The 25,241-nt window shown below is 40.8% G+C and overlaps 1 protein-coding gene across 2 annotated transcripts in view; it reads right to left on the bottom strand.

Annotated features, from left to right (window-relative positions):
- The window catches only part of PIWIL1 (piwi like RNA-mediated gene silencing 1), a 37,705-nt gene extending 14,068 nt beyond the window's left edge, over nucleotides 1-23,637 (bottom strand). Inside the window, exons 1-11 of one of the 2 annotated variants that reach the window (XM_044930301.1) lie at nucleotides 22,951-23,637; nucleotides 19,472-19,559; nucleotides 18,344-18,455; nucleotides 11,025-11,150; nucleotides 10,310-10,524; nucleotides 9,829-9,950; nucleotides 8,661-8,741; nucleotides 7,377-7,574; nucleotides 6,766-6,877; nucleotides 811-937; nucleotides 474-591 (exon numbers count right to left, since the gene is read on the bottom strand). In XM_044930301.1, coding sequence (XP_044786236.1) covers nucleotides 474-591; nucleotides 811-937; nucleotides 6,766-6,877; nucleotides 7,377-7,574; nucleotides 8,661-8,741; nucleotides 9,829-9,950; nucleotides 10,310-10,524; nucleotides 11,025-11,150; nucleotides 18,344-18,455; nucleotides 19,472-19,549 — 1,289 coding nt within the window. In that variant the 5' untranslated portion in view covers nucleotides 19,550-19,559; nucleotides 22,951-23,637. Of the gene's footprint in view, nucleotides 1-473; nucleotides 592-810; nucleotides 938-6,765; nucleotides 6,878-7,376; nucleotides 7,575-8,660; nucleotides 8,742-9,828; nucleotides 9,951-10,309; nucleotides 10,525-11,024; nucleotides 11,151-18,343; nucleotides 18,456-19,471; nucleotides 19,560-21,417; nucleotides 21,468-22,950 lie in introns of those variants that run through there. The other variant, XM_006042001.3, reaches the window with a different exon arrangement.
- Nucleotides 23,638-25,241: the final 1,604 nt, after the last annotated feature.

Here is a 25,241-nt window from a genome sequence, read left to right as displayed (position 1 = left end):
TTAACTTAAGGTGGAAGTCGCTCAGTCATGTCTGACTCTTTACAACCCCATGTACAGTCCGTGGAATTCTCCAGGCCAGAATACTGGAGTGCATAGCTGTTCCCTTCTCCAGGGGATCTTCCCAACCCAGGAATTGAACCCAAGTCTCCCACATTGCAGGCAGATTCTTTACCAGCTAAGCCACAAGGGAAGCCCAAGAATACTGGAGTGGGTAGCCTATCCCTTCTCCAGCAGATCTTCCCGACCCAGAAATTGAACCCAGATCTGCACTGCAGGTGATTCTTTACCAACTGAGCTAATTATTCCCTGACAAATAGTAGCCTCACTTAGAAACACAAAGAACCCACCCTGAATACCGCAAATACAAATAAAAAACAAAATTAGTTTCTGTCATTCCCCTGAGAAAGTCACTCCTCCAAACCCACATACAATAAAGAACTGAAAACATACCCCATAAAGCACAGATGACTTACTTATGAATATAATCAATCAGTCTTCCTACTTCACGCTGCCTTTGCTCTGGAGTCAGTCTTGTATGAACAGCCAAGTCTTTCATCACATTAAAATCATTACGCATTTTATCAGTTAAACCTTTAAACAGAATAAAACCATACAGTTAAAGAAACAAGAATCGTGCCTAACTATATGGAATGTAGGGTGGTGATGAGTGAAGAACTCCCAGGAGACAAACCAGTTTTAAGGGCCGGGCTGGTGGCGGGGAGGATGGGTGCGGAAAAGGAATGTTTAATGGCTCCTAGAACTGAAGGGGAACTACGCAGTGGCTTCACCAATGGAGACAAGTCAGCATACCTGTGAGGTAGCAGAGCTCAGGGATGAGCATGGCTGGGCCTGGTAATGTGCCGCCAGGGCCTCTCCTTCTCTTAGGCTGACTGACCAAAACTGGCTGTTTCAAGTCAGTGATTTCTTGGTTATATTGCTATTTAAGGGAAGAAAGATATCGCTGTTCACAGTAAATGCCTTTAGTAACATGTTAATGGACAAAAAAGTTTCACTTTTTAAAACTAAGCATATATGCTAATAGCAAGGCTAGTATCTGTTTCCAAGTAAAACATACTGTCTTTCTGGTCCTATTAAAATAGGTTGTGATTTATAGACTCATCTTTTCTCCTAAAAACTTAAATGGTCAAGGATGGTAAGGCTCTAAGTTTTGACTTTTTGTTCCATTTCTATTTACTTCATTTTTTTGACTTCTTGGTTCAGAAACAGTAGTCTGTGTAACTCCAGGTCTTCACAACAGCGTAATTCCTCTAAAACTACTCATAGTAAGGATGAGCTCATGAAAGAAGTCTCACACTAAGAATAAAGGGGGGAGGGAAAATGTGCACACTCTATGGAACAGTGTTAATTAGGGAAAGTTGAAAGTTTACTTTGCAGTTGAATTTCAACTGAGCAGTATTAAGGTTCCCCATCTTAAGACTGCCCACATGTAATCACTGTCTAAGATTAGATTTACAATATGTAAAGAGACCAAACATGTTGATGTCTAGGATCTAACATGTGTGAGACAGGTCTCTGGCCTCCAGGTCAGCCCTACAATTCTAGACCACAGCAGACCTCTTGCATTCCCTTCACTAGAGAGAGCTTCTAGAAGCCCTCTCTATCATTTCCTGTATCCTCTCCTAGCATCGTGACCCTGGTTAATTTAGCTCTAACTTTATTCTCAAATAAAATCACATCTGCAGTAATACACACGCCAGCAGTGCCATCACGGCCATTCCGTGCGTGCTGCCCTCCCCACAAGCCTCCTCCACCTGCCCTTCCTCCTTCCTGCCATGCAGTCAAGGTCCCGGCCGCCTACCATCATGAAGTAAGAGACCATGAATTTCAGCTTGCACTGACTCTGTCCCACACTCAACTCTTTACCAATCATCCAGGCAAAAAAATTCCAAGTAGAACATGCATATGTGACCTCTGCTCCACTTATCTGTATTATTTATTTTATCATACTATTTTTATTAGGGGTCTATTAACAGTCACCCTGCTTACACATCATTCACTTGGGTATACACACAGGTAGAACGGTGGTAGTGATTTCAGAAGTATTCCTATTTCTCTATTTCACAAAGGGCCTTAAAATGCATAATTCTTAATTACAGAGCTGTGGGATTTCCCTCTTCTATATTCTTAGTGCGTAAAAGAAAGCCTGTCAGTTCTTTTAACACTTTCCCCTACATCTGAAGAACCAGCACTTTCATTTCTGTTTAATATTAGATTTTTTAAGTTATTGACCATGATCTTCCCTTCCAAAGGCCCTTCTCTCCCACCCTGAGTACTTCCTAGATATTCTCTTCAACATATAATATCTAAGCCATCACGTATTACTAAAACTGAATTTCCACTACGAAGTTTTAAGAATGCCTTATTTCTTTCACATATTTCAAGTCCACCCAACTGTTAACATATTATATCTGAAGTCTTTGCACAGACTGGAGATCACCTGAAGAGTAAATATATAGCAACTGGGGACCTGAGGCAGAACCCTGAAGTATGTCAACAACTAATAGGATGTTCACTTCAATTGTGGAAGAACAAGCAGGCATGCAAGATTCGGTACTAGTCAGAGAAGGGGAGAATTTTCCTTGATCTTGCTTCAGGTTTAAATCAACTTTCAACTGTATCCTCTCTGTACTTGCTGCTGATGTATACCAACTCTACCCATCCCTGATGGTGCTTATTCAAATGAACTACAGAAAAATGCCAGAGCTCATTTGTCACAGTAACCTCTGACACTCAGAAGAATCTAGGTCAAACGTGGTTCAAGTCTACAAGGAATTTTCAGAGGTTAAAAACAGCAGTAGGGAAATCAAGCTGAGATGACCCTTGGCCTGTTTTCATTTTGCCAGAGTAAGACCAGTTCTTAATGCAACTTCTTAGGGCATCATTTCCCTCCAGAGTGGCATCTGATCTTCTCATTCACAGGAGAGCAGCTGAAGATCAGGCAGCAACAGATTTTTCAGCAAAAAGACATTTCAAAGATCACCAGTCAGATGAATACTTTTGACATAATATATATAAACACACACACACACACAATAGTTCATTTATTCTACTTTTCAGAAAAAAAAAATCTACAGAAAATAGAAAAAGTTATATAAATTTTAGCACTTCAAAGACAAGCTTTAAATTTTAACTGATGTGTTTTCCTGCACTTCTGACAGAGCACATCAAATGGGAAGTGACTTCTAAGAATTTAGGAGGCAGATCTGCTCATCTCTGACCACTACAACAATGTCTGATGCCTTCCTATAGAAACATTTTATTTTCTTCTAGTCAGTAGCTGTTCTATTAGGTTGGTCCACAAGTAACTTCAGTTTTACACTGTTGAACTTTGCCATTTGATATTGGAATTCATTCTTAAATAAATGTGGTTATACATCATTTTAATGTACATTTCTTGCTAATGACTTATTACTTGCTGCTTATATTTATTTCAGACTATAGAAATGTTACACAAAAAGCAAATTCAAGCAATATTTTTTTTAGTTCAAAATGTATCATAAAGCAGCAGAGACAACTTACAACATTAACAATACATTTGGCCCAGGAACTGCTAACAAATGTATACTGCAGAAGTTTTACTAAAGACACAAGAGACTTGAAGATGAGGAGAGCAGTGGCCGGCCATCGGAATCGACAATGACCAACTGAGAGCATCACTGAACCTGATCCCCTTACAGTTATACCAGATGCTGCTGAAGAACTCAACGTCGACCATTCTGTGGTCATTCTGCATTTGAAGCAAACTGGAAAGGTGAAAAAGTTCCACAAATGGGTGCCTCACAAGCTGACCACAAACCAAAAAACTAGTTTTGAATTGTCTTATTCTATGCAATAATATCAAAAGTGGATTTTATACAACTGGCAACAACCAGCTCAGTGGTTAGACCGAGAAGCAGCTCCAAAGCACTTCCCAAAGACAAACTTGTGCCAAAAAAACCTTTTTCTGGTCATCTGATGCTCATTTGATCCACTACAGTTTTCTGAATCCCGGTGAAAACATTATATATGAAAGGTATGCTCAGCAAATTGATGAGATGCACCAAAAACTGCAAGCCTGCAGCCAGTATTAGCCAACAAAACAGGCCCACTTCTCCACAACAATGCCTAACCTCACATCAATAATCAACGCTTCAAAAGTTCAAACAATTGGGCTACAAGGTTTTGCCTCATCGGCCGTATTCACCTGACCTCGAGCCAACTGACTACCACTTTTTCAAGCATCTTGACAACTTTCTATTGGCAAAATGCTTCCACAACCAGCAGAAGGCAGCAAATGCTTTCCAAGAGTTCATCTAATCCCGAAGCACAGATTTTTACACTATAGGAATAAACAAACTTATTTCTCGTTGGCAAAAATGTGTTGATTGGAATGCTGCCTATTTTGGTTAATAAAGATGTGTTGGAGCTTAGTTATGAAAGACTAGAGATCTCTTCAAGAAAATTAGAGATACCAAGGGACCATTTCATGCAAAGATGGGCTCAATAAAGGACAGAAATGGTGTGGACCTAATAGAAGCAGAAGAGATTAAGAAGAGGTGGCAAGAATACACAGAAGAACTGTACAAAAAAGATCTTAATGACCCAGATAACCACGATAGTGTGATCACTCACCGAGAGCAAGATATCCTGGAGTGCAAAGTCAAATGGGCCTGAAGAAGCATCACTTTGAATAAAGCTAGTGGAGGTGATGGAATTCCAGCTGAGCTATTTCAAATCCTGAAAGATGATACTGTTAAAGTGCTACACTCAATATGCTAGCAAATTTGGAAAGCTCAGCAGTGGCCACAGGATTGGAAAAGGTCAGTTTTCATTCCAATCCCAAAGAAAGGCTATGCCAAAGAATGTTTAAATTACCGCCAAATTGCACTCATCTTCCACCCTAGCAAAGTAATGCTCAAAATTCTCCAAATTAGGTTTCAACAGTACATGAACCAAGAACTTTCAGACGTACAAGTTGGATTTAGAAAAGGAAGAACCAGAGATCAAACTGCCAACATCCACTGGATCACAGAAAAAGTAAGAGAATTCCAGAAAAACATCTACTTCTGCTTCCTTTACACTAAAGCCTTTGACTGTGTGGCTCACAAACAAACTGGAAAATTCTGAAAAAGATGGGAATACCAGACCACCTGACCTGCCTCCTGAGAAATCCATATGCAGGTTAAGAAGCAACGGTTAGAACTGGACATGGAACAACGGACTGTTTCCAAATTGGGAAAGGAGTATGTCAAGGCTGTATATTGTCACCATGCATATGCAGAGTACATCATGTGAAATGCTGGGCTAGATGAAGCATAAGCTGGAATCAAGATTGCCAGGAGAAATACCAATAAGCTCAGATATGCAGATGACACCACCCTTATATCAGAAAGCAAAGAGGAACTAAAGAGCCTCTTGATGAAAGTGGAAGAGGAGAGTGAAAAAGTTGGCTTAAAACTCAACATTCAGAAAATGAAGATCATAGCATCCAGTCCCATAACTTCAGGGCAAAGAGATGGGGAAACAATGGACACAGTGACAGAGCTTATTTTCTTGGGCTCCAAAATCACTGCAGATGGTGACTGCAGCCATTAAATTAAAAGGCGCTTGCTCCTTGGAAGAAAAGCTACGACAAACTTAGACAGCATATTAAAAAGCAGAGACATTACTGACAAAGGTCTATTCTGTCAAAGCTATGGTTTTTCCAATAGTCATGTATGGATGTGAGAGATGGACCATAAACAAAGTTGAATGCCAAAGAATTAATGCTTTTGAACTGTGCTGTTGGAGAAGACTCTTGAGAGTCCCTTGGACAGTAAGGAGATCAAATCAGTCAATCCTAAAGGAAATCAGTCCTGAACATTCATTGGAAGGACTGATGCTGAAGTTCCAGTACTTTGGCCACCTGATGCAAAGAACTGACTCACTGGAAAAGACCCTGGTGCTGGGAAAGATTGAAGGCAGGAGGGGAAGGGGACAACAGAGGATGAGATGGTTGAATGGCATCACCAACTTGATGGACACGAGTTTGAGCAAGCTCCAGGAGTTGGTGACGGACAGGAAAGCCTGGCGTGTTGCAGTCCATGGGGTCCCAGAGAGTCGGACATGACTGAGCAACTGAATTGAACTGATGATGACTTGAAATTCATGGTCCAAAGCCACAATTACTTTTGTACAAACTTAATGTTATTTGTCTCTGGTGTCTTTTTCAATTTAGTGATCACTGTGCCAAAAGCTAGAATCATCTTTTACAAACTGGTGCTGGAAGATCAACCACTGAACTTACTATCTAACCTCCATGTAACAAGTCTGTCTGAATTGTCAACATGTTAGACAAAGGTTAAGAGTTAACCCATTTGCAGATTTATCACAACTGATGCTAAGGGTTCAAAGATCTTGAGCTGCCATTGGCAGATGAAGTTTTTGAAAAAGTGCTAATTACAGAATCAGACAGTATGGTAAGCTGTTAACTTGTATTTTTTATCATCTATTATCTTATTTGTCCTCTACATGGTTAAGTTCAAATGTAATCCTGAATCTGCTTCAGAAAAAGAACCAGTAAAGAGCACATCTCACTTGCTAATGAGCTAACTATGCTGTGACTGGGTTGATAAACATATTTATATACAGCTTTAAGAGCCACTTGTTCCATATGTATTAGAAAATTCATTAGCTATTAGAAAATTCTACTGAAGGTATTTCAGATTTCTCCTAAGGTCCAAGCAATTCACATTAAAAAGATAAAAATCAATATTAATGTCTTACCTTCCTGTAGTACTCTAAGAAACTGACTTCAGAGCCATCTGCTTTCTTAAAGGTACTCTTTGGATTCTGGTCCCAGTCAATATCATCTACTCTGTATGTTTTGTTGTTATACCTATGACCAGTTGAGATTTGTCAATATTTGATTAAAACATGTAGAAATGTTATTAAAAAGAAAAAACTAGACAACATACACTTTCTAGAAAATAAAATTTCAAATCATTTGGTAATGTGCAATAGTATAGAAAGAACAAGGAAACAAATTTCTTAAAAGCTGTGAAGCCTGGTGTGCTGCAGTCTATGGGGTTACAGAGTTGGACACGACTGAGCAACTGAACTGAACTGACGCTAGATGGATGGGGATGTAACTAAATTAATATTAGAAAATAAAATTATAACTAAAAAGGACAGAAATAATTGGATATTTCTCCTTTTCAGATGAGTATATTCCCCCCAATCTTTTAACTCTTAAGAGAGGTTGTAAGTTTCCCTCCCATTTCTGTGCTACTCTCACCTCTCAATCTTAAACCCTACTTCCCAACTAACATTTTAGGGCTAGAAAGCCCAAACATCTTAAGACTTGTAAAATTAGTTTACATTCTTAAAAGTCTTACTTGGTGAGAACAATTAAACCAATCAGTTCCTTAGACACTTGTTCTTGAAATTTGTGTTCTTCGGTTTGATGAAACAAGTTGAACATGAAATCTAGAACAGTTTCACTTCGAAGAACTTTATGACTGACATCAGTGCAGAGCATGATGTTATTTTCATACTGAAGAATAGAAGTAGTGAAGCCAGGCCAAATCACCAATCTGTCAAATGGAATGAAAGCCATGAAGTAACTCCTATGAATACCCCAATATGCTTTGTATGTAACAAGTTGTTTTTTACCTCTATTAGCTAGGTCAAAAGGATAAGTCTTTCACTAAATTTACTTATTTTTATCTTTTCCAGATAAATACTGATCTTTTTAAGATCTCCAACAATGAATGTTATTTTATAATAACATTATAATTTCCATTTTAAATTAATACACTAACTTTACTAAAATTTTATATTGATCTAAAAACTTGAAAAGTCTAATTGAAAATATCTACAATTATTATAAATAAACCTAAACCATTTGAGTGTACATCTTGATACACTGCAGTAACTTTTGAAGCAATCATAATTAGGTGATGAGTTTTTGTGATGAGTTTAGGTGATGAGCAAATATGTGTATGTATGGATGTGTAAGCATGTACAGATTTGAGAGATGGACCATAAAGAAAGCTGAGTGCTGAAGAACTGATGCTTTTGAACTGTGGTATTGGAGAAGACGTTTGAGAGTCCCTTGGACTGTAAGGAGATCAAACCAGTCAACGCTAAAGGAAATCGGTCCAGAATATTCACTGTAAGGGCTGATGCTGAAACTGAAGCTCCAATACTTTGGCCACCTGATGTGAAGAGCTGATTCACTGGAAAAGACCATGATGCTGGGAAAATAGAAGGCAGCAGGAGAAGGGAACAAAAGAGGATGAGATGGTTGGATAGCATCACCAACTCAATGGACATGAGTTTGAACAAGCTCCAGCAGCTGGTGATGGACAAGGAAGCCTCACATGCTGCAGTCTATGGGGTTGCAAAGAGTCGGACACAACTGAGCAACTGAAGAGCAAATATAAACTTTGTGTTGGAAAACTCTATGCATTTTCCCTGCGACAAGTAAATATCCCATGATCTTTAAAGCGCCAGGTATCCTGGGATGTCTCCTTTATTGTTCAAACCAAGTTAAATGTTCATTTAATGTGATGGGTACCATTAACAGCCATAGTAAATCTGATCATTTCAAAACAGAGCATCACTTTCAAAGTCTGTGATTAAACCTAAGAAATAGAAACTTCCCAATTTATACAAACCTATGATTTGGAATATCAATTGGGTCACTTGGGTTATAGTAATTCCGTCCAATTTGTTGCAAATTCATGATCTTCAAAAGCCTAGAATTTGAAAAGTCAGAATAATGACTACTGATAAGTATCCCACACTACAATTATAATGGCATACTGCTTACAGCATAGGTTGGCAAACTATAGCTTGTAGGTGGGCCAAATCCAGCCTACCTGCTGGTTTTTGTATGGCCTAAGAGCTATTTTTTTTAAACAGCTTTTAAAGGTCTAGAAAAAAAATCAAAACTATAATAATGGATAAAGATGCATGAATTATAAGAAATTCAAGTTTCAGTGTCCATCAGTGAAGTGTCCATCATTGGAACACAACCATGATCGTTATGTGCTCAATGACTGCTTTTCTGCTTCAACAGCAAAGTAGAATGGTTGAGATACAGATAATATGGCCTGAAAAACCTAAAATGTTTACTATCTGGCCATTTGCAAAAAAAAGAAAAAAAGTTTGCCAACCCATCATTCACAGAAAAGTAAATCTCCTATTGCATTAATTCAAGTAAATATCTACCAAGATTAATCAGTAGCAGATATCTTATGACCATCTTAAAAGGGTAAATTACAAACCCCAGTATTATGTCTCACTATTCTCACACCAATTTCAGTCTCATCCAGATTGCTTCCCACTCAGCAGGGGGATAGAGGGCAGTCTCCTTAAAACATGTGTCCTAATTTTGGATTTGGAAAAAAAGAGTATCCACACTGAAAGCAAATTATAGAGCATGCAGTATATGTCCTATGATGGAAGAAATAAATCTGAATAGGCCTAAATCCTGCCCTGTTTTCTGAATTGGTACCCACTGTGGGAGAGAAGGAATATAAGGTTAGTGACAGACCTCTGAGAGACTGTGTGTTCTTAATAGAGGCTCAAATAGGATTTAAAAGGTCTAATCTCAACACAAATAAGGAAGTGAACAACATGACACTTGCTTAAAGCAAATAAATGAGATTTATATCAGTATATCACACCTAAAAATGATTAAAACTCAAGAGTAACCCAATGATCTTAACCAATCACTGTCAAATCTAGGTACTAAGTATACAAGTACTTACTATACTTGCCTTTCAACTTTAGATTATTAAATGTTATTATTAAAATGTTAAAAGAAAAACAGTAACATACCTCCTGAAAATAATATTATAGAACTGCAAACAAGTTGGTGACGTAGGTGGGAGTTCATTTGTCAGGGTGATTGTTATCCTCACGTGCTCTCCATTTCGAGTCTGACTGAAAACTTCAGTAACCTGAAGCCAGAGTGATGGAAAACCAAACTTTTGTTAAAATAAGCCCAATACATAAGCCTGTTGAATAAGGCAACAATCTGAGCCATCAAGATCAAGCTCATGAAAATTGAGAAAAGTTAAAAAAAAAAAAGAATGGGTATGAGAAAATGATTTTAAGTCCTTTATTATTACTTGATTGTAATGATTAAGTCACTCAGGTAGATCTAAGAGTGATACAATTATGCCAGAACACCCTTTGGGGGTATTATAAACCCTAACAGACAGAATGGGGTTTCTCTAAAGCTACCCTAGAATGTTGCAGTTTGGCTCTGAGGTGGGAATCCCCATTTCCCTCTCCCCATTCCAACAACTAAAATAACCTTGTGCTGTAGTCTTTTAGGTAAAAATAGTATCGTTCCATCAAAAGCATGACACCTTCCAATTAAATCCTCATGTTGAAAAAGAAGAGCTGAGCGGAGTCTTCTGGCTTCCATCAATGGATTATAGTCAATGTGATACTGATATAAGGCCCACTGGGGACGGGATGTCAATCGGAAATGGTTAGTGCTTAGCCTTACGATAATACCTGAAGAACCTGTAAAAGTAAGTCATGTTCGATTAATGATATGTCAAGTTTATGCTTCCTTGAAGTCTTCACTGTCATGCCAAGGCAGATGCAGTTCTGTAAGCAAAGAGCTAAGAGCAACAGACAACACAAGTTCTCAGACATCTGACTTCGGGGACTGCTATTCTATTTCCATAAATTACTGGAAGCATCCATTTAGAAAACAATTATCCCTAAAGTAATTTACAACTGAAGCAATGAAATCTTTATAGCAAAAAGCGTTAAAGAGAAAAGTGATCTATGTGATATGTATCCAAACATTTCAGTGCAGCTGAAAACATCTATGACCTATTTCAAAACCAAAAAGGAGAGGAAAATGGAAAAAGTATCCATGCAGTCTTTGAACAAACAAACTCTTTCACCCGAGCAATTCATCATACAAATAAACACCTAAGTGAAAGTGCTTCAATTTACTGTCCTGTGTACTTGAAAAGTAATCTCATGACACTTATTCTTAATGATTAACCTACCTGTTTTTGATTCTTTCACATGATCTAGGTTCTGTCTTGTATTCACACCAAGATCATGAAAGTCTCTACGACGACCTCCTCTCTCTGCTAATGATAACTCCTGGAATCCAGCAGATATCTGGAGTTCTTTAAAAAAAAAAAAATAACAAAGAAAAAAATACATCTAAGTAATACGCAACATGACAAATGCAATTCCCAAAGTGCACTACGGCAGGAAACCCAAAGCCTCCTGTGGCGCTAAACACAGCGCGTAACGACCCTGTCAGGATGTCTAGGTGTCTGCCAACCCAAGGAAAAAGCAACTTCGCAGCTAGACCCTCTTCCATGGAGCCCTGCTTGTCACCACCCTAGGCAAACTCAGCTCCCTCACAGGACATATATAGAAGGTCAAGATGACTGGACTGATTCAAGAACTTAGAAAAATACATTTGCTGATTGGGTAATTATTTTTCTGTCTGTAGGCATAATACCACCTAAGGGCCTTAATATCAGTATTTTCACAACTTTTATGATATAATTATAGCTGTAAGAATTGGAAGTTTATACAATTTAAATGTGCTACCTGAATTAGAAAATGTTGAAGTTTAAAATGTAATTTCCTCACCAATTCCCTTAAAAACCAGCAGAATGGATGGGATGAGCCTGTGCATATCCCATGACCATGATACACATCTAGGGGTAGGTTAACTATCAGTACATGGTTACTTGCAAAAACTGTGGTTAAAATATCCAAATTATTAAGTCTTTTAATTTGTATAAAATTTTTCCAGTGGTCATGTATGGATGTGAGAGTTGGACTACAAAGAAAGCTGAGCACTGAAGAATTGATGCTTTTGAACTGTGGTGTTGAAGAAGACTCTTGAGAGTCCCTTGGACTGCAAGGAGATCCAACCAGTCCATCCTAAAGGAAATCAGTCCTGGGTGTTCATTGGAAGGATTGATGTTGAAGCTGAACTCCAATACTTTGGCCATCTGATGCAAAGAGATGACTCACTTGAAAAGACCCTGATGCTGGGAAAGATTGAGGGCAGAAGGGGACGACAGAGGATGAGGTGGTTGGATGGCATCACCGACTCAATGGACATGGGTTTGGGTGGACTCTGGGAGTTGGTGATGGACAGGGAGGCCTGGCGTGCTGCAGTTCATAGCGTCGCAAAGAGTAGGACACGACTGAGTGACTGAACTGAACACTTCATATAACTAGTATGATGTGGACCAAAGAACAAATACAAGCTATATAGACAAGTGTTAAATTCTAGCTTGCAGTTAACATGCATGTTACCTTGTGTAGCAGAGACTGCTGACTACACAATAAACAATATTTCATTATTTTAAAAGTTTATTTAGGAAGTAACACACCTAATAGGGGATTCCCAGGTGGCATAGTGGTAAAGAATCTGCCTGCCAATGCAGGAGGCAAGGGTTTGAGCCCTAAGTTGCAAAGATCCCCTGAAGTAGGAAATGGCAACCTCTCCAGTATTCTTGCTTGGGAAATTCTGTGGACAGAGGAGCCTGGTAGGCTACAGTACATGTTCTCACAAAGAGTTGGACACAATTGAGTGACTGAGTGCACACACATACCTAATAGACTAAAATTTCTACCTTCCTTGCACGTAAGGATGGCCTAAGAGACTTTTGCAGAAATTACTGGATGAAACTTCTACAAAAGCACCTTAAAGGCATTAATAGCTGGCTTTTATATTCTCCACGCCCCTAGCTGCCAGTCTTGCCTGGAATCTGGATGTGATGGCAAGAGGGAGCCCAACCAGACATTCTGAGCAAAACATAAATCTTAGTGACAGAAGTCATGGACTTGGGAGAACAAAAAGATAAGGGAGACCAGTCCTCTTCTAGTCACAAATGCTAAAATTAGCTTAGAACTGCCAGCTTCTCAAAGAGAAGTAATGTAGCTCAAACAAAATATATCGGTTCCTGATATATCTTGTAAACAAGTTATTTTAATATGAGGTTCAATTTCTACACCTGAAAAATTGATTATAACAGATTTTTACTGGAATGTGGTAGGTTTTAAGTAAGAGCTTCATTTATAAAGCACTTTAAAAGTACTGCTAAATATGCTGGTTCTTGTGCCTCAAGATTTTCAGGGGCTCTAGTTTTAAGTCTTATTATCTTAGTTTTTTTTTAATTGGAATTTAGTTGCTTTACAATGTTGTGTTAGTTTCTGCTGTACAGAAAAGTGAATCAGCCATACATATATCCCCTCTCTGTCACCACAGAGCACTGAGGTCCCGGTGCTATACAGTAGGTTCTCATTTCTCATTATGTTATACATAGTAGTGTGTGTATGTCAATCTCAGTCTCACAGTTTATCCCACCCCCAGCCCCATCCCCTATACCCCCCTTAGTGTCTTATTTGTTTGTTCTCTCTCTCTGTCTCTACATTTTAAAATCTTTCAGTATCTGGGGGCTTCCCTGGTGGTTCAGTGGTAAAGAATCTGTCTGCCAATGCAGGAGACAGATCAGGAAGATCCCCTGGAGAAGGAAATGGCAACCCACTCCAGTATTCTTGCCTGGGAAATTATACGGACAGAGGAACTGGGCAGGCTACAGTTCCTGGGGTTGCAAAAGAGTCAGACATGACTCAGCCACTGAATAAACCCCTGGTGAACTTTTTATACTAAAGACTTTCAGCTTAAGGTGTCCACACTAACAAAGGTCAGGTATACTGAATCTAATCTGAGAGCAACAACTGGTCATAAATGCTTAATTTGAATTCTTCCTTGAAAAATTTGAGTTTCTCTTGAAAAAAAAGTTATGGATATGAAAATCTAACTGCAAGTTTCTGAAAAGAATAATGACGTCTGCTCCCCTCTCCACATATAGTACTGCTACTATTAATACTTTAGTCAAAATTTGAGTAACTATCAATCTAAAAGATGTTTTAAATGGGGATACAACTGGAGAAAGAAGATGAACTGGAGCAATCAACCTGCCTGACTTTGGACTACACTACAAAGCTACAGCCATCAAGATAGTATGGTACTGGTGCAAAAACAGAAATATAGATCAATGGAACAAAATAGAAAGTCCAGAGATGAATCCACACACCTATGGACACCTTATCTTTGACAAAGGAGGCAAAAATATACAATGGAAAAAAGACAATCTCTTTAACAACTGGTGCTGGGAAAACTGGTCAACCACCTGTAAAATAATGAAACTGGAACACTTTCTAACACCATAGACAAAAATAAACTCAAAATGGATTAAAGATCTAAATGTAAGACCAGAAACTATAAAACTAGAGGAAAACAGGCAGAACAGTCTCTGACACAAATCACAGCAAGATCCTCTATGACCCACCTCCCAGAGTAATGGAAATACAAGCAAAAATAAACAAATGGGAACTAATTAAATTAAAAGCTTTTTCACAATGAAGGAAACTATAAGCAAGGTGAAAAGGCAGCCTTCAGAATGGAAGAAAATAATAGGAAATGAAAAGTAATCTCCAAAATATACAAGCAGTTTATGCAGCTCAATACCAGAAAAATAAATGACTCAATCATAAAATGGGCCAAAGAACTAAACAGACATTTCTGCAAAGAAGACAGATGACTAACAAACACATGAAAAGATGCTCAGCATCACTCATTATCAGAGAAATGCAAATCAAAACCACAATGAGGTATCATCACACCCCAGTCAGAATGGCTACCTTCAAAAAGTCTACAAACAATAAATGCTGGAGAGGGTGGAGAAAAGGGAACCCTCTTACGCTGTTGGTGGGAATGCAAACTAGTACAGCCACTATGGAGAACAGTGAGGAGATTCCTTAAAAAACTGGAAAAAGAACTGCCATAGGACCCAGCAATCCCACTGCTGGGCATACACACCAAGGAAACCAGAATTAAAAGAGACACGTGTACCCCAACATTCATCACAGCACTGTTTATAATAGCTGGGACATGGAAGCAACCTAGATGTCCATCAGTAGACAAATTGATAAGAAAGTTGTGGTACATATACACAATGGAATATTACTCAGCTATAAAAAAAAGAACATATCTGAGTAAGTTCTAATGAGGTGGATGAAACTGGAGCCTGTTACACAGTGAAGTAAGTCAGAAAGAAAAACACCAATACAGTATATTAACACATATAAATGGAATTTAGAAAGATGGTAACAACAACCCTATATGCAAGACAGTGAAAGAGACAGATGTAAAGAACAGATTTTTGGACTCTGTGGGAGAAGGTGAGGGTGGGATGATTTGAGAGAATAGCATTGAAACATGTATACTACCATATGTGAAAAAGATGACCAGTCCATGTTCGATGCATGAAACAGGGTACTCAAAGTTGGTGTACCAGGACAACCCAGAAAGATGGGATGTGGAAGGATGTGGGAAGGGGTTCTGGACGGGGACACATGTACACCTGTGGCTGATTCACCTCAATGCATGGTAAAAACCACAATATTGTAATTAGCCTCTAATTAAATAAATAAAATTTTTTTAAAGGGATACAACTGGAAACTTTGCTCCCCTTCCATGCAGCTTCCAGAATGATTTATTAAAAACACAAATCAGGACATGCTATTGTTCTATTTAAGAGTCCTCCCATGTCACCATATCCCACTTTACAGAGTGAAAACTCAAGGTCTTAATGTCTCTGCTGCTGCTGCTGCTAAGTCGCTTCAGTCATGTCCAACTCTGTGCAACTACAGAGATGGCAGCCCACCAGGTTCCCACGACCCTGGGATTCTCCAGGCAAGAACACTGGAGTGGGTTGCCATTTCCTTCTCCAATGCATTAAAGTGAAAAGTGAAAGTGAAGTCACTCAGTCGTGTCTGACTCTTCGAGACCCCATGGACTGCAGCCTACCAGGGTCCTCTGCCCATGAGATTTTCCAGGCAAGAGTACTGGAGTGGGTTGCCATTGCCTTCTCCACTTAATGCCTCATTAGTGATAAATCTGTTAAGGCTGTCATTTTAATTTCTAAAACACAGTGGATACTTGAACGTTTACTGTGAGAAGCACTTCTCAGATGTAATACTTACAAGAGCAGGGAAAGACGGTAAAACAGGGCTTTGCATTACCCTGAGTATCACTGAGTCCTCACAATGGCCCTTATCTTTAAAAAACATATACCTTTATATAGGTAGGGAACTGAGTTTCATAGAATTCAATTTAAATTCATGAGTCATTGTTTAAAAAAAATGTATTAGTGAAGATCAATACAGAGAATGTTTAGGGAAAATATAATAAAGCAAGTGACCTGGAGGTGTTTTTTGGAGTCACTGGTTTCAGCACTTGATTCCCACTCTGGATTTAGTCTTGTCATTTTTGGCCTCTGAAGATTTTCCAACTATCTTGCCAGATCAGATAATTTCAAAAGGTATTTTAAAAATATAGCACATTAAAGGTATTTAGTTGGAGGATATATATCCTGCTATAATGCTGGATACAGAATTCTTACTTGGCTTATATATTTGAAACTCATGCAACCTTATGTTTCTATTATCAGAAACATTTATAACTTAATGTGACATATTTATTCTAATAGAACGGATTATATCTCCCTGTTCACTTTTTGGATTAAATGGGTAATTTTTTAAAAAAAGATTGAGGAAAATGATTCAATCAGTTCATCCAGGGAAAGTGATTCAATCAGTTCAGTTCAGTCGCTCAGTCACGTCCGACTCTTTGCGACCCCATGAACTGCAGCACGCCAGGCCTCCCTGTCCATCACCAACTCCCAGAGTCCACCCAAACCCATGTCCACTGAGTCGGAGATTCCCATGAACGAATTGTAATCAAGGACCTTAAAAATTAAAACATCATGTAGCCCACTGGGGCTTTCCCAATGGCTCAGCGATAAAGAATCCGCCTGCAATGCAGGAAACTCAGGAAAAGCAGATTCAATCCCTGAAACAGCAACCCACTCCGGTATTCTTGCCTGAAAAATCCTGTCGACAGAAGAGCCTGTGGGTTATAGTCCATGGGGTCAAAAAGAGTCAGACACGACTTAGCAACTGACCAACAATAACACATATTTACTAAAAATACAAAGCTGTTTTACAACTTGTTTTCATTTCAGTCAAGTTTTTACATTCTTGAAAATGGCTAAATGGTACTCCATTGTTATTAAAGTACAACAGGTTTTACCCTTACCGAACAGGTTTTTCCAGTTTTGGGGTCTTGAATATAGTTAACAGTCTTACTTACATGACTGTACTTATTCAGTGTCTGGATAAATTACCACGAATATAACTGCTACTAAAGTGTAATGCTGCTACACATTACAAACGCCATCCAAAAGTTAGTACAATCCTACATGGAACACAAGTTCCAATTTTAAAATTGCCAAAACTGGAAAAAAATAAAATGGAGAATACCAGATTAAAAAATGCTCCAGTTCAATTTAAACTTAATGGTAAGGCTTAGCATTTTCACTGCCCTTTGCACTTTTCAATGATTTGCCTTTTCCTTTGTCCACTTTCCCATCACAGATTCATAAGACTGCTCTGTGTATCAGAAAGATGAGCTGTTTTCTAATTTCAGGAAGTTTCCAAGTTGTCTCTTGAGTCTGACAGTATCTGTCACAGTTCAATTCATAGCACTTCAAGTTCATCTTAGATTTATCCATGTTTTCTAAATTTCATGGGTTTCATCTGTGATGACTAAATATTTGGTCATAGTGGTGCAAGGCATAAAGCAAGGAACCAGCTTTGTTCTCAAGTTTTCCATTTGCTTCAACACTTTTACTGCCCATTTCCCATGCCAAGCCCAGGGTTTTAAAAGCCACTGTTACTACAGTAATTCTCTACGTATATATATGAGTTTGTTTTTTTCAATTCTAAAACCAAACTTATTAACTATTAGAATCTTATACCAAGCATCCAAAAAAATTAGCTTTTGGAACAATGCAGGGAAAAAGCACCATTTTTGGAATCAGAACCGGCGTTCTGACTCCACTGGCTGCCACAGGATGAACCAATACCACACACGTGAAAATATATTTTATAAGTCAAAGTTACAAACACTAAAGTTGGTACAGCTTTGATAAAACCACTAAAGAAGCCAAGAGAATGTTCTAAATTGATTAATACCTAATAAGCACATTTATAATTAGTTTAGAATTTACCTGCTTTGTAAAAGCTCATGTGGGGCTCTAGTATTTGCTCTTTTTTGTTGCCAAGAAAAGAAATCCTGAGGCACTGCGATCCATGGCAGGCTGCACAGCCTGAGGGAGATGCTGGGACTCCTTTTTCTTTAAACAGGATTTTGGTAACTGCTCCCCATCTATTGCTACAAGCGCACAGACACACACAGGAAGCCCTTTCCCTCTCCCTTCACCTTGTGACTTCCCTGTTGCTCCCACTGTTCCTCTCTGTCGTCCACGGCCAACTAATTCCCCCTCTGCTGGCGGCTGCTGAGGTCGAGGCTGAATGTAACCAGGCTGCTGACTCTGCAGTTATATGCAAATAAAAAACAGCATTCTTTTTGTGTCAAGAGGTCACAGACATCAGAGGAAATAACTAGTCAAACAAATCTAAGGCATTCAACCAAAACTGATCTAAATTAGTAATCAAATATCTTACTCTTACGAAGAAATTCCTTCAAGAAGGGTTACCAAGTGAAGTCAAGAACCAACTTCCAATACCCTCAGGACATAGAACACAATTTTCCTTGTTCAGTTCCTACCTCCTTCACAGGATACAGTTTTTAAATTTAATTTGACAGCCTAAGCTGATGAAGGCTTCAGTTCAGTTCAGTCGCTCAGTCGTGTCCGACTCTTTGCGACCCCATGAATCACAGCACGCCAGGCCTCCCTGTCCATCACCAACTCCCGGAGTTCACTCAGACTCACGTCCATCGAGTCAGTGATGCCATCCGGCCATCTCATCCTCTGTCGTCCCCTTCTCCTCTTGCCCCCAATCCCTCCCAGCATCAGAGTCTTTTCCAATGGGTCAACTCTTCGCATAAGGTGGCCAAAGTACTGGAGTTTCAGCTTCAGAATCATTCCCTCCGAAGAAATCCCAGGGCTGATCTCCTTCAGAATGGACTGGTTGGATCTCTTTCCAAGGGACTCTCAAGAGTCTTCTTCAACACCACAGTTCAAAAGCATCAATTCTTTCTGCGCTCAGCTTTCTTCACAGTCCAACTCTCACATCCATACATGACCACTGGAAAAACCATAGCCTTGACTAGACGGACCTTTGTTGGCAAAGTAATGTCTCTGCTTTTCAATATGCTGTCTAGGTTGGTCATAACTTTCCTTCCAAGGAGTAAGGGTCTTTTAATTTCATGGCTGCAGTCACCATCTGCAGTGATTTTGGAGCCCAAAAAAATAAAGTCTGCCACTGTTTCCCCTGTTTCCCCATCTATTTCCCATGAAGTGATGGGACCAGATGCCATGATCTTCGTTTGCCAGTTTGTTTCTCAAGGACTCTCCCTGCAGTTAGAAAAGAGTGACATACTCACCACAGAGGCGCCCACATGCTGCACCATCTCCTGACCACGAGCCCTTCCTCTTGCTCTCGCTCTGGCTCTCCCAGTCATTTTCCTTTTTCTTAAGAGGAAATAATCATGAAGACAATACTCAATGTTTGCGATTATATTTGAGTGTTTCTACAATGCTATCTTTAAACTGATTTGGTTAAGATTCTAAAATAAGCTCCTGGGTAATCACAGAGTTTCCTAGCCTCTTAAGGCACTATCCAATACTGCCTCTTAAGGCAGTATCCCCACCTTCAGCAAAACCTAAGTGCTGCTGTGCTAGGTGACAGCACTGAAGTAGCAGACTTATTTTCATGCAGTATGTCATCTTTCAATTGAATTAATTATAAAAGGTCTTAAGATATTGGTGAATAGTTCTTTCACACCTAGATATGTAATCTATGCAAGAGGGCTCTTATGGTAAGCTTTCTGCCAGGCCCTTTAAGTAACTCTTATACATACACTACTGTATCTTCCTGGATCATTCCACAGTTGCATGTAGCTTAATCTTTTTTTTTCACCACGTCATTTACGCCCCATAATTTCATTCTTAATGAGTGGCATCCACTCTGTCTCTAAGGAAACAGTCATTCATCTCCAAACTACTCCTTTACTGCTCCTACCATACATGATCAACAATTCCCCACATTTTTTCAACAGCACCCTGTAAATGAGTACCTAATGTAAGCTAGGATCTATCAGGCATCAAATATATTACCGTGTATAAAAGGTTCTCCACCAACTCACCCCCAACTATAGGGTAGAAAGCAGTATCATCAGGTTATTATCAGAGCCAGACTGGCTCTTCTTCACATAACCTGTGAAGCAAATCACATAACCTACGACTCGTGTCTGTATTTGTAAAATAGTCAATAACAACCTATACCACACAGGTCAACTGAGAACAACTCAATGTGAACACACAGAGAGCACAAAGTGCCTGGCATACCACGAGCATTCAACACATGTGAGCCCTTGTGGAAATGGCAGAAAAAAATCATAACCACAAATATTTAAGTTTAACAAGGAACAAAGAAGAATGTTCTTACAAAGAGGAAAGCAGGAACTAATTTACATACTGAAGAGGTCTGTCTGCGACAAAACTAATATTTAAACTGAGATGCAGGAGGACTAGGAATTGGAAGGTTAGGTGGGACCACTTGGAGAAAGCAATGGCACCCCACTCCAGTACTCTTGCCTGGAAAATCCCCTGGACAGAGGAGCCTGGAAGGCTGCAGTCCACGGGGTCGCTGAGGGTCAGACATGACTGAGTGACTTCACTTTCACTTTTCACTTTCACGCATTGGAGAAGGAAATGGCAACCCACTCCAGTGTTCTTGCCTGGAGAATCCCAGGGATGGGAGAGCCTGGTGGGCTGCCGTCTATGGGGTCGCACAGAGTCGGACATGACTGAAGTGACTTAGCAGCAGCAGTGGGGCCACTCTTCAGATAAGAGTGAACAGCTCCTGACTATGTGTTGAGAGCTTGGCTCGTCTGCAGGACTAAAAGACGCCCATTGTGATTGAAGGGTAATGAGCTTGGATTTGACATTCAATTCACAGAGAGACTATCTAAGGTTCTAAAGAGGGGCAGATTATGACACTATTTACAATTAAATCATTCCGCTTTAAGTCAGGATAAGCCTTTTCTGAGTTTTCTCAGCTTCTAAACATTTTTGTTCCATGGCCATTTTCCTAGGAAGACAAATCTAATGACACTACGCTTTTAAAGACCTCTTTATCAAACACTAAAGGACTAAAAATACATTAGCTCACATGCCTGTAAAAACTTTAATGATCTAATCAGCAATTTCCAAAGCAGGTTACACAATATAATCTGCTGAGAAACCAGCATATTAGAACTAATTTTAAATGCCATTATAAAGTATTCTGAATTTACGATATGTATATTATGACAATTGTTATACATACATAACTTGGGCCTTCCAGGTGGCTCAGCGGTGAAGAATTTGCCTGCCAATGCAGGAGCCCCAGGAGACGTGGGTTTGATCCCTGGGTCAGGAAAATCCCCTAGAGGAGGAAATGGCAACCCACTTCAGTATTCTAGCCGGGATAATCCCAGCAGAAGAACCTGGTGGGCTACCATCCATGGGGTCGCAGAATCTGACATGATTGAGCAGCTAAGCATGCACACATACATACATAACTCATGCACGGAGCACACAGGGATCTATGCCCAAGTCTCTTACTAATGGTCAACTGAATCAAATCTGGAGATCTCTGCTTTATACTCCAGCAAACACTACTTTCCTCCACGCACCAGCTATGATAAATTCCTTGATGCACTCTGTCCCAGGGCACACACATCCTTTGCTAAAGCACCACACTCTCCCCTCTGAAATGGAAGAATTCAGCTTATCCTTTAAGGATCAGCCCAAAGGCCATCTCTTCCACCTTCCTGTAGCAAGTTGTTTGCATGTGTATTAATTACAGCAACTACCACATCTCATGGGTAAGCAGTTCCTCCTCCCTCTCACACACACATTTCAAGAGCTCCTCTAGATAGGGCTGCTCATCAGTCTAGTCCTTTGCACCTAAGCCCAAAGCATGGCAACCTAGCAGTGTCTATGTGCATATGTTGTAAAAACCTAGTAATAAGCTGAACTGCCACCCCAATAAGGAATTTTTTTTAAAAATTACTGCAGTAGTTCTCAGAGCGTGCTCCTGGACTGGCAACGCCTAGCACCCGATTGAAATGCAAATTGGAATGGGGGGGTCCCACTCCCAGTCCCCAGAGAGAAACCCTGTTCACTGCAGGTGGTTCTGATGATCGCTGAGCCCGAGGGCCCTGGAGCGCGATACCCACAGCGTCCAAGCCAGACCGCGCGGGTCGACCCCATACCCGGGTCCACTGCATACGGGCTGGACTCAGCTGTGTCCTCCCCACTTCAACATCCCTCTGGCTGGACCACAAGCCACTCCCATCACCTGGAGGTGAGAAACCGAGCTGGTGCTCAGAGGCACCACACCAGCTACAAAGGACATCCAGGTCAAGTGGACATCCACCCCAGGGGCAAAGACACTAGTGTCCACCCCAAACATGCAGCCGAATCCTCCGCGCGTCCTAAGGCTGCCCTGCGCGGTCCCCAGTCCTTCTCCCGATCCCGTTCGCTTCTCCGGCCCCACCCGCCCCCACTGACGGCAGAGGACACCTCAATACAGGACTCAGCACAGGCTAAAGGACCGCGGTGGAGGATGCCCCGCCGCAGGCACGCAGGCTGGAGCCCGAGGGTGACAACCCTGCGGCGCTGGTCTGCAGCTACGTGCTCCCAACCTCCGCAACCTAGCGGACGCCCGGGTCACACTAACAGTTACCGCGGCGCAGCCAACGGTTTTCTCACACCAGATTCCTCCGCGCCGGGACTTGGGACTTTGAGCCATGATGTCGGCCCAAACGGACCCCTGTGCCTCTCTACCCCTCAGAGCCGCTGGGTTTGCTGTTACCTCAATGTCCACTCTGGGCGATTGAAGGGCCTGGGGGCCAGTGGAAGTGGGAAGGGTCCTCTTTTTTCAGGGCGGATGGACACTGACTTCAAGGAGTAAACTGCTCTGCACGTGGTAACCGAGCTAACGGCATGGCAGGCAGCGGCCCGTGCTAGGTACTGATTGGCTGCCGGGGAACGGCAGTTTCGTCAGGGCCAGACAGCCCCGCCCAGACCCCGCCCACACCTTGCCTGAGTTGTACCGGGAGCACCTGTGATGAGCAGTTGGCAAAGATTGCAGTGGTCTTGATTTGTTCCTGCTCGTGGAGCCGGGCTGTGCACTCAACATGCCATTGAGAAACTGAAATTGTAACCAGGTGTGTTTTGAGCTCCCTGCTGTTAAAAAAAAAGAAGAAATTTACTCTTGGGTTGGTCTCTTAAAATAAGCTATTTCATTTATCAGATAAACAAATGAGATTTGAATTTTGCCTCCAAAGAGATAAAACTGCATTCTCGAGCTGGAACGCCAGGTGGCTGGCTGTGTACCTACCCATGTAACTTTCCAGATTAACAACTTTGGTGCTGAGTGCATGCGTGTTCCCATGGAGGAGAGTGGTTCTCAAACTTTTTCTGCATCAGGGTCACCTGGAGGGCTGGTTAAAACCACAGATCACACTGCTTCCACCACTAGAGCTTCCGAATCTATAGGTTCATTGGTAGGACCAACTAATTTACATGTCTGATAAATTGCAGAACATGTTCATATATGGTCCAATGTCTGCATTGATAGCAGAGGCAGTGAGCTCCATGCCCTCAATATAAGTTCATTTCCTCACTGGACAAAACCAAAACAGTTAAAACTACATATTGTAAAATAGAATGGAATTATTTGTCAGGCTGGGAAGTGAGACGGATGGTGACCATGTGACTAGTTAAGTCCAGTAACAATTCAGTAACTTCCTTATAGTGGGGTGTAGGGGGACTTGTGAAAGTCCCTTGGACAGCAAGATCAAACCAGTCCATCTTTAAAGAAATCAACCCTGAATATTCAGTGGAAGGACTGATGCTGAAACTCCAATACTTTGGCCACCTGATTTGAAGAGCCGATTCATTGGAAAAGACCCTAGAAAGATTGAGGGGAGGAGGAGAAGGAGGCAACAGAGGATTAGATGGTTGGATGGCATCACTGACTCAATGGATATGAGTTTGAGCAAACTCTGGGAGATAGTGAAGGACAGGGAAGCCTGGCATGTTGCAGTCCATGGGGTCGCAAAGAGTTGGACATGACTTAATGACTGAACAAAAACAAAGAGGAGTGCTTCTAGGGACTGGCTTTAATGGGATGTTTATACAACAAACATTTTCTTATTCCTTCTTAAGAGTGTATACTTCGGTCAGAGTTGGGATGGGGGTTGGAGAGGGCTGCAGTCTTCCCAGGCCACCTCCCCAGGTCCACAGCCCCACAGCTTCATCTGTGAGCTGAAAGGAACAGGCTAGATTTCAATATTTCTCATGGTAGCTTAATTGTAAACACTCACTGGGGGGCAGTGGTGGTGGTTCTGAAAACATACATTCCCAGGTAATCTTGATTCTGTAGAGTCAAGAGCCTAGGAATCTTGCTTCCTGGGTTGGAAGCAAGGAATTTTCTTTCAACAAGAGACACCAGGTGATTCTTATGCTCAGAGGAGTTTGAAAAATTTGAAACAAGATCTGTGATCTTGACATCTCCCACAGTTAAAGAATTCATGAGAAAGGCACTTGAAGTGAGAAGTAGTTTGGGGGAAAATAGCCTTTAAAGGTTTTCATTTTTATTTTTTTATGTCTCAATTTGGAATACAGTATGAACTTGAACTTTCCTCAGTTCAGTTCAGTCGCTCAGTTGTGTCCAACTCTTTGTAACCCCATGAACACCAGGCAGCATGCCAGGCCTCCGTGTCCATTACCAACTCCTGGAGTCCACCCAAACCCATGTCCATTGAGTCAGTGATGCCATCCAACCATCTCATCCTCTGTGGTCCCCTTCTCCTTTCCTGCTGCTGCTGCTGCTAAGTCGCTTCAGTCGTGTCCGACTCTGTGCGACCCCATAGACAGCAGCCCACCAGGCTCCCCCGTCCCTGGGATTCTCCAGGCAAGAACACTGGAGTGGGTTGCCATTTCCTTCTCCAATGCATGAAAGTGAAAAGTGAAAATGAAGTCGCTCAGTCATGTCCAACTCTTCGCGACCCCATGGACTGCAGCCTATCAGACTCCTCCATCCATGGGATTTTCCAGGCAAGAGTACTCCTTTCCTAGGAAAGACTTAAAATGTTAGTA

This window comes from Bubalus bubalis, chromosome 17, assembly GCF_019923935.1.
Source record: "Bubalus bubalis isolate 160015118507 breed Murrah chromosome 17, NDDB_SH_1, whole genome shotgun sequence".
NCBI lineage: Eukaryota > Metazoa > Chordata > Mammalia > Artiodactyla > Bovidae > Bubalus > Bubalus bubalis.
Note: the sequence above shows the minus strand (reverse complement) of the source record. Positions and strands in the feature narration are given on the sequence as shown.